The following is a 10,087-nucleotide window of genomic DNA, read 5'->3' on the forward strand; positions in this document are numbered from 1 at the left end:
ATGGGAGAGTTACTACTATCCTTGGGTAAGTTCATTAGATTAAGTAACTCTTTGTAACATATAGGTCTTTGTGTCATTCACAGTCAGGTCACTCAGATGTTTTTCCATATAGCAGTCCTTTCTGTGACATCTAGGTATCAGAAGATATATTACCACTTAAAAGGGTTTAACTGTTTGTTAATGTAATTTCCAACAAGCACTTTCCTCTCTTATAATAATGTTAGATAGAGTCTCTCAGAGTTCATGTATCCAAGCACGTCTTCCCTTTATAATAATGTGAATAGAGAGGGTCCCCCAGAGCCCATATATCTGACTTTGTATGATTCCTATTTTATTCACATTATTTCTTTTATCTACATTATTCTTTATTTGCTCTTTACTTCAGACTAGACTAGGAGGAGAAAGAAGGAATAGAATTAGAATTAGAATTGGAATTAGAATTAGAATTAGAATAGAAGGAGGAGGAGAAAGAATAGAATAGAATAGAATAGAATAGAATAGAATAGAATAGAATAGAATAGAATACTTTATTGGCCAAATGTGATTGGACAAACAAGGAATTTGTCTTTGGTGCATTAGGAAGTTTCTCCTTAGTTTCAGATTGCTTCTCTCCTTGATTAGTTTCACCAGTTAGCTGAAGAAATATCCACCTTTATTACTGGAATTTTTTTTTTAAAAAATCCATGCTGGTTTGGGAATTCTGGAAAAACCCGATACATCTCAAAGTTGCCAAGGTTTGGCAGTCTCTGCCCTAAAGCGATAAAAAAAGAAGCAGAAGAAGAGGCGGAACCTTTAGTGGCAGCTTCCTGTTTCCTCAGCCGGGGGTTGGGTTTGTTTTGCGCGGCGTACCGCGCTAAACCGGAAGCAGAGCCGCGCGCAGCGTCTTTCCCGGAAGTGGAGTTGTTGTTTTTTTCCCCCGGGCAACGTTTCGGGCTTTTCTCGCCGGGTGATTTCGGAGCCGAGTTGAGGAAGGGAGACCCGCCGCCGCCATGGGGAAAAGGCAGCACCAGAAGGACAAAATGTAAGCGAAGCGGCTCTGGAGGGGTGGGGGTGGGGGCGCCTCGGAAGCTCTCCGGAAGGGGGGGGGGACTGGGGGTGGCATTTCTGCCCAGCCTACCTGGCAGGGAGGTTGTTCGGGGGAGGGGAAAGGGTTGCTGGAGGGGTTTCAATCCGGGCACCGGCGCTTCTTTATTCCTTGGCTTCCTTAGACTCTTTTCCTGCCAAGGCTGAAGGCGAGGTGGGAAGGCAACGAACCAGTCACTGCGATAGACTAGATTAGATAGGGTGGGAGGGAGAGGGAGACGATAAGGAGGTAGGTAGATATAAAATAGATAGTTATAGACAGGTATAAATAGAGATAGGTAGATAGATAGATACATATAAATATAGATAGATAATAAATAGATGATAGAGATAGATATAAATAGATAGATAGATATAAAATATAGTAAGATATTGACAGGTATATAGATAGATAGATAGATGATAAATAGAGATAAATATGAATATATATAGATAAATAGATAGAGAAAGATAGTTATAGACATGTATAAATAGAGATAGGTAGATAGATATAAATATAGATAGATAATAAATAGATGATAGAGATAGATATAAATAGCTAGATAGATATAAAATATAGTAAGATATTGACAGGTAGATAGATAGATAGATGATAAATAGAGTTAGATATGAATATATATAGATAAATAGAGAAAGATAGTTATAGACATGTATAAATAGAGATAGGTAGATAGATAAATATAAATATGATAGATCATAGAGATAGATATAGATAGATAGATAGATAGATAGATAGATAGATGATGATAAATAGAGTTAGATATGAATATATATAGATAAATAGAGAAAGATAGTTATAGACATGTATAAATAGAGATAGGTAGATAGATATAAATATAGATAGATGATAGAGATAGAGATAGATAGATAGATAGATAGATAGATATAAAATATAGTAAGATATTGACAGATATATATATAAATATAGATAGATGATAAATAGAGATAGATGATAAATAGAGATAGATAGATAGATAGATAGATAGATAGATAGATAGATAGATAGAGAAAGATAGTTATAGACAGGTATAAATAGAGATAGGTAGATAGATAGATGTAAATATAGATAGATAATAAATAGATGATAGAGATATAGATAGAAAGATATAAAGTATAGTATGATATTGACAGGTATATATATATATATATATAAATATAGATAGATGATAAACAGAGAGAGATATGAATAGAGAGAGATAGATAAAGATAGTTATAGACAGGTATAAATAGATATAGATAGATAAATAGATATTAAAATAGATGGTGTTGAGTCATGCTGGCCACATGACCACGGAGATGTCTTCGGACAGCGCTGGCTCTTGAAACAGAGTTGAGCACTGCCCCCTAGAATCGGGAACGACTAGCAGGTATGTGCGAGGGGAACACCTTTACCTAATTAGGATCCAATGCTTCAATTAGCTTATTTTGTCTTTCTTCTAGGTACATAAGTCAAGGTACATATTCCTCCAATTGTCTCTTTCTCTTTTAGGTACATAACATGTACAGAATATACCCATTTTTACGGAGGGAAGAAAGTTGGTATGTGACCAGACCTGTTGACTCATTTGCTGTTTGTCTCATTTGCATGTCTTAAGTTATGTTTTGGGTCACCCCCTGGGAGGAGGGTGTTTGAAGGAAGATGTCCCTCATAGTATCCCAGTTGTAAGATTTGTTGTTGTTAGTCGTGTCCGATCCATTGCAACCCTATGGACAACGTTCCTCCAGGCCTTCCTGTCCTCTACCATCCTCTGGAGTCCATTGAAGCTCACGCTGACTGCTTCGGTGACTCTATCCAGCCACCTCGTTCTCTGCCGTCCCCTTCTTCTTTTGCCCTCAATTGTTCCCAGTATTAGGCTCTTCTCCAGGGAGTCCTTCCTTCTCATTAGGTGGCCAAAGTATTTGAGTTTCCTCTTCAGGATCTGGCCTTCTCAATAGTAGTCAGGGTTGATCTCCTGTAGGACTGACCGGTTGGATCGCCTTGCAGTCCAAGGGACTCGCAGGAGTCTTCTCCAGCACCAGAGTTCAAAAGCCTCCATTCTTTGGCGCTCAGCCTTCCTTATGGTCCAACTTTCCCAGCCATACATTGCAACTGGGAAAACCATCGCCTTGACTATACGCATTTTGGTCGGCAGGGTGAGGTCTCTGCTTTTTAGTGTGCTATCTAAAAACAGAAAGTTGTAGGATAGGCTGAACTAAAAGGGAGAATTGACCAAAGTCACTTAATTGCAACATTTTTATAGGGTATTCATGCGAAGAAGAATGTGCTGAATGTGTGAGACATAATATTTTTTTTCTTTGAATAGAAATTCCACAGTCCAACTTCCGGCGCCTGCCTTTTGATCACTGTAGGTAAGTTTGAAAGAAATCGAATCATAAAAATCGGAAAATCGGAAAAATGTTCCTTCGTTCCATACTTTTACAGGAGTCTTGAAAATTGCTTTTGGTTGGAATCAGTTTATACGGGTTGGGTGGGTCATTCTTCTTTGTTGGCTTAATGTTATGCCAAATGGGTTCACAATGCTTTTTTTTATACGAAAATGGAATTCTTTTTCCCCATCCTAGCTTATCTTTGCAACCATTTGAATATCCAGTTTGCACACCAGATGGGACCATTTTTGACTTGCTGTAAGTTGTCTTTATTCCAGTTTCTCTTACATTACCTCTCTCTCTTGTCTGTCTGTCTGTCTATATCTATCTATCTCATCAGTTGCTAAGTGAAATTTGTGAAGTGAATTTTGCTCCATTGTATGGCTTTTCTTGCTACCATCGTTGAGTGACTCATTGCAGTGGTAAAGTTAGTAACACGTTGTTAAGTGCATCTGACTTCCCCATTGATTTTACTTATAAGAAGGTTGCAAAAGGGAGTCACTTTTTTCAGTGCCATTGTAACTTTGATGTTCTGCCCCAGCTATGGACCCCAAAGAACGCAGCACACACAAAATCCGTTCAAACCTTATTTTACTAAATAAATCAGCTTTTTACAACCACGGCTGTTAATTAACTGCATTAACAGCCGCCAAGAATTCAAAGAATAATAACTGAAAGCTTACTGCGGTTGGCAGAATGCCCAGAAGCAATTTGCAGGAAGCTGATAAGATAAGCAAGACAAGACACAAAGGTATGTGAATGATGTTGTTCCCTGCAAATTGCTTCAGTCGGAGTTCCTCCTTAAATAGGCTAGGGGAGTGGCCAATTAGCCCCAAGCCTTACTCTCGAGGAGACCTCCTCCTGAGGAGCCACTCCTACCTTTTGGCAGCTCTGCGCGCCCGTGCATCGAGAAGCGGCTCCTCCTCTTCGTCCTCATCACTTAAGGGAGCTTCTGGAGGTTCTGAAGGCCCTGGCTGAATCCTCACCTCTGGCACCACATCTTCTCCAGCCTCCTCATTCTCTGACTTGAGTGCCAGCTGCACAGGCTGCTGGCGCAGCACCACACCAGCCTCCTCGCTGTCAGAAACAGCTACTAGCTGCACAGGCCGCTGACGGGCCGCAACATTTGAACGGTCACTAAACGAACTGTTGTATGTCAAGGACTACCTGGGTTCGGATTGGAACCCTTTAACTGAGCATCCCACCTGATTATGTATGGGGATACAAAAGCAAAATTGAAATATTGCCTGCTAACTGGCCCAGACAGTAACAGAAATCCATTGTACGGAGTCCATACTGAAACAAAGTAGATTTCACAGAGATTGAAGAATGGGCAGAACAGAAACAGAAAACTGAGTCCGGGGAGGGAGGGAAACCTAGGTCATTCCTCAAGTCTGCCCTTTGAGTTTTGATGTTGTTTTCTTTTACCCAAAATGTACTTAAATGTAGAAACCAATGTCCAAACTGTTCTGACTCTGCATCTTGTCTTGTTTTAGGAATATTGTTCCGTGGATAAAGAAGTATGGAACCAATCCGATCACGGGGGAGGCAAGTATTGCTGAATTTTAAAATATGGGATCCATTCCAACCCCCAGACTACAAATATTAAAATCTCCAAAAACGAGAGCTTGACAAAGCAGGTGGAAAACTCCATTTGGGATATGTATAAAGTAGCAAGAAAAAAAATCCCAAATATGTCAGTTCTTCAGGATAAGATGAATCAGATCAGGAAATAGACACTGTTGTGGCCCGTCAGCAGAGCTGGCAGCAGATTCAGACAATGAGGAGGTTGGGGAGGAACATGGGCCAGTCCTAGAGTCTGGGGAAGGCTCTGACAAGGGCTCTGCGTCGGAGGCAGAAATGGGGCCAGAGCCGTCTGACCGTTGTCAGCTGCCTTTGGAGTCAGACATCAGTGAGGCAGAAGAACAGCTGGAGCCTGGTCCCAGTGTGCGCATGCGCAGAACTGCCAGGGAAAAGTTAAAGAACAAAGGGTCGACTTGGGAGGAAAGCCACAGGTGGATGAGGAATGGCCTCTCTCAGAGGGAATAAAAGAGGAGCGAAAGGGGAGGGGAGTTTGCAGGAGACAATTAGTTCCCTTAATTGGTTCGTGACTTCTTTTGCCCTCCATTGTTCCCAGCATTAGGCTCTTCTCCAGGGAGTCCTTCCTTCTCATTAGGTGGCCAAAGTATTTCAGTTTCATCTTCAGGATCTGGCCTTCTAAAGAGCAGTCAGGGTTGATCTCCTCTAGGACTGACCGGTTGGATCGCCTTGCAATCCAAGCGATTTGCAGGACTCGCTTGGATCTACCTATCTATCTATCTATCTATCTATCTATCTATCTATCTATCTATCTATCTATCATCTATCTATTGTTGTTAGTTGCGAAGTCATGTCCATCACGGCCCCATGGATAACATTCCTGCAGACCTTCCTGTCCTCTACCATCCCCCGGAGTCCATTGAAGCTCACGCCGACTGCTTCAGTGACTCCATCCAGCCACCTTGTTCTCTGCCGTCCCCTTCTTCTTCTTTTGCCCTCAATCTTTCCCAGCATTAGGCTCTTCTCCAGGGAGTCCTTCCTTCTCATTAGGTGGCCAAAGGATTTGAGTTTCATCTTCAGGATCTGGCCTTCTAAAGAGCAGTCAGGGTTGATCTCCTCTAGGACTGACCGGTTGGATCGCCTTGCTGTCCAAGGGACTCGCAGGAGTCTTCTCCAGCACCAGAGTTCAAAGGCCTCCATTCTTTGGCCTTCTCAGCCTTTCTTATGGTCCAACTTTCCCAGCCATACATTGCAACTGGGAAAACCATCGCCTTGACTATACGCTCTTTTGTTGACAGTATTAGCCACATAAAAAAGATGTAAAACCTGGATCTGGGATTGTAGAACACACGGGCTGTTGTTTTTTTCTTTAAACACGAGGGGGCAGTCAGAGCGTTTGGCCAGAAAAGCTTGTCCAGATCTCTAAATTTGCAGCAAATCCATTCCAGGGAAAATCACCCCTTTAACCTCTTCTGTGCTTTTTCTGTTCTTGGTGGCTGCATATTTGGAGATTGTCACATTAAATGACTACTGATTCCTGGAGATTTTTCTGGGAAGATCTGTGAGCAGGGGTATAAGTTTAACCTACACCACTGGAACCAAACTTTCTGTGTCTTTAGTTCTAAACCATTCTTGAGAAAAGTCTACAGGGAATCTTCAACTTTTGACCACAGCTGAACCCCAAATTTGCGTTGCTAAGCAAGTTCTTAAAGTGAGCTTTATCCCATATTACGACCTTCCTTGCCACAGTTGAAGAGAATTCTTTCTTGGCCAAGTGTGATTGGACACACAAGGTATTTGTCTTTGGTGCATATGCTCTCAGTGTACATAAAGAAAAAATAAAATATATTCGTCAAGAATCATAAGATACAACACTTATTGATAGTCATAGGATATTAATAAGCAATCAAATCATACTAGGAAACAAATAATAATAATAATAATAATAATAATAATAATAATAATAATAATAATAATAATAATAATAATAATAATAATTTTATTTCTATACCGCCCTTCTCCCGAAGGACTCAGGGCGGTGTACAGCCTATTTAAAAACACAGAAACAAAACAACAATTAAAATTTAAAATCATTAAATAATTAGGCTCCAATTAAAATCCCAGAAATTTAAAATACCCCAGTTTAAAACGTTATGTTAATAGCCCGGCCTGGCGGAACAACAGGGTCTTCAGAGCGCAGCGAAACACCCGGAGGTCGGAGATCTTACGTATTTCCGGGGGCAGTTCGTTCCACAGGGCTGGGGCTCCCACAGAGAAGAAACAATATAAGTTGTAAAGATACAAGCAACATGGATATAGCCATAAGTGGGAAGAGATAGTAATGGGAAGGATGAGAAGAATAATAGTAATACAGCCTTAGTGAATAGTTTGACAGTGTTGAGGGAATTATTTGTTGAGCAGAGTGATGGCGTTCAGGAAAAAACTGTCCTTGTGTCTAGTTGTTCTGGGGTGCAGTGCTCTATAACGTCGTTTTGAGAGTAGGAGTTGAAAGAGTTTATGTCCAGGATGCGAAGGGTCTGTAGATATTTTCACAGCCCTCTTTTTGACTCGTGCAGTATACAGACCCTCAATGGAAGGCAGGTTGGTAGCCATGGTTTTTTCTGCAGTTCTAATTCTCCTCTGAAGTCTGTGTCTCTCTTGTTGGGTTGCAGAACCAAACCAGACAGTTATGGAGGTGCAGATGACAGACTCAATAATTCCTCTGTTGAACTGGATCAGCAGCTCCTTGGGCAGTTTGAGCTTCCTGAGTTGGCGCAGAAAGAACATTCTTTGTTGAACTTTTTTGATGACGTTTTTGATGTTAGGTGTCCATTTTAACTCTTGAGATATGAGTGAATCAGTGTAGGTGTTAAGTTAGTAGGACTGTTGTTAAGTGAATCCTGTTTCCCCATAGACTTGGCTTGTCAGAAGGTCACAAAAGGGAATCACATGACTCTTGGGCATTGCAATCGTCATTCAAATGTTGCCAAGTGGCTGAATTTTGATGGCCTGATTATGCTACAGTCATAAATGTGAAAAACTGTCATAAATCGCCTTTTTTCAGTCCCGTTGTAACTTTGAACGGTCACTAAATGAATAATTGTAAATCGAGGATCCCCTAAATGTGTGTGCATCCCTCACTTCCACCAATTCTCCGTGCTGTAAACATTCATCCTCTCCATGGTAGCGCAGTAGTTAGAGTGCAGTACTGCAGGCTAATTCTGCTGACTGCCGGCTGCCTGCAATTTGGCAGTTCAAATCTCACCAGGCTCAAGGTTGACTCAGCGTTCCGTCCTCCTGAGGTCAGTAAAATGTAAAATGAGGACCCAGATTGTTGGGGGCAAGAGGCCGATTCTGTAAACAGCTTAGAGAGGGCTGTAAAGCACTGGGAAGGAAGGGAAGGAAGGAAGGAAGGAAGGAAGGAAGGAAGGAAGGAAGGAAGGAAGGAAGGATAGCAAAAGTCCTTAAACTTATATATCCCTTCCTTCCTTCCTTCCTTCCTTCCTTCCTTCCTTCCTTCCTTCCTTCCGCTTAGAATGCAGTATTGCAGGCTAACTGCCCACTGCCAGGAGTTTTGATCCTGACTGGCTCAAAGTTGTCTCAGCCTTCCATCCTTCTGAGGTGGGTAAAATGAGGACCCAGATTGTTGGGGGCAAGAGGCTGACTCTGTAAACCGCTTAAGAGAGGGCTGTAAAAGCACTGCGAAGTGGTATATAAGTCGAAGTATCGTTGCTATTGCTCTCCTTTCTTTGTTCCATGTTGAAATAATAGCATTCTGCATACCCTTAATAGGGTTTAAAAATCTGACCATCCCTGGCATTGGCTTAATACAGTGTTTCTCAACCTTGGTAGCTTGAAGATGGGTGGACTTCAATGGCTGGGGGATTCTGGGAGTTGAAGTCCATCCATCTTCAATCTACCAAGGTTGAGAAACACTGGCTTAATATTTCAGATTTAAACTACCCAAGCGTTATCTTAGCTATATTAGGATGCTAATTCCCAGCTGGCTACCCTAACCGTGGCTTAGCACTGTGTGTGGACTCGGCCCCTGGCCTCCCTCCCTCCTTTCAGCTGGACGTTACGTAAAAAGAACACGCTGCCTTTTCAGCAAATGGAAAACCTCAGACGCCTACAATATTCTGGTTGCTTCTTCCTAGTAAAATAGTTGTGCGTCTGTCAGCTGTTTGACGGAGTGGGGATTTGTGGTTATAAAAGACCTGTGCAGTTGTTAGTCTGCCAGCCAGCCACGTGCCAAATGCACAAGCCAGTTTGCAACTTTTAAAGCCGGCCAGCAGGTCTTTTATAACTACAAATCCACATAATTTTTTTTAGCTGGGATGCGGTGGCTCAGTGGCTAAGACGCCGAGCTTGTCAATCAGAAGGTCGGCATTCAGTGGTTCGAATCCCTAGTGCCGCGTAACGGGGTGAGCTCCCGTGACTTGTCCCAGCTTCTGCCAACCTAGCAGTTCGAAAGCAGGTAAAAAAAAAATGCAAGTAGAAAAATAGGGACCACCTTTGGTGGGAAGGGAACAGCATTCCGTGCGCCTTTGGCGTCGAGTCATGCCGGACACATGACCACGGAGACGTCTTCGGACAGCGCTGGCTCTTCGGCTTTGAAACGGAGATGAGCACCGCCCCCTAGAGTCGGGAACGACTAGCACAGATGTGCGAGGGGAACCTTTACCTTTTACCTTGGGTGTCTTTTTCTCCAAAAGGGATTTTGGAAAAAAACTCGCTTGCAGAAATGCATGCGTATCCTCTCCTCTGATTTCTGCAAAATCTTTCCGCTTGCGGAAAATGGGAAACCTCGGTTTAAACCAGGGATCCCTAACCTTTCCAGCTTGGCGGCCTGGCCCGGCCTAGGCAGGCGGGCATGTGAGTGGCAGGTACATGCGTCCGCGAACAGCTTCATTTGTGTGGGAGCGATGCACATATGTGCAAAGCTCCACTAGTGCAAAATGGGAGCTTTGTCTGTGAGCGGCGAGTGCTTGCACGAGTGTGCGAAGCTCGGCGAGTGTGAGCAGAAGGCGCTTGTGCTCGCTCGTGAAACTCCACTCAGGAGTTTCACACGCGCACTTGCTCATTTTTTTAACAGGCC

At 42.6% G+C, this 10,087-nt stretch overlaps 1 protein-coding gene across 3 annotated transcripts in view; it reads left to right on the forward strand.

The window, feature by feature from the left end:
- Positions 1–958: 958 nt before the first annotated feature.
- PPIL2 (peptidylprolyl isomerase like 2) overlaps positions 959–10,087 on the forward strand; it is a 55,291-nt gene continuing 46,162 nt past the window's right edge. For all 3 annotated transcript variants that reach the window (XR_011600834.1, XR_011600835.1, XM_070951291.1), the window contains exons 1-5: positions 959–1,021; positions 2,573–2,622; positions 3,387–3,432; positions 3,646–3,708; positions 4,947–4,998. Coding sequence is in view for 1 of the 3 variants with exons in the window: in XM_070951291.1 (XP_070807392.1) it covers positions 990–1,021; positions 2,573–2,622; positions 3,387–3,432; positions 3,646–3,708; positions 4,947–4,998 (243 nt within the window). In the remaining 2 variants the exon portion in view is untranslated. The remainder of the gene's footprint in view (positions 1,022–2,572; positions 2,623–3,386; positions 3,433–3,645; positions 3,709–4,946; positions 4,999–10,087) is intronic.

Source organism: Pituophis catenifer, unplaced genomic scaffold (genome assembly GCF_029215685.1).
Source record: "Pituophis catenifer annectens isolate HBS135680 unplaced genomic scaffold, rPitCat1.0.hap2 SCAF_10, whole genome shotgun sequence".
In the NCBI taxonomy this organism is placed as follows: Eukaryota; Metazoa; Chordata; class Lepidosauria; order Squamata; family Colubridae; genus Pituophis; species Pituophis catenifer.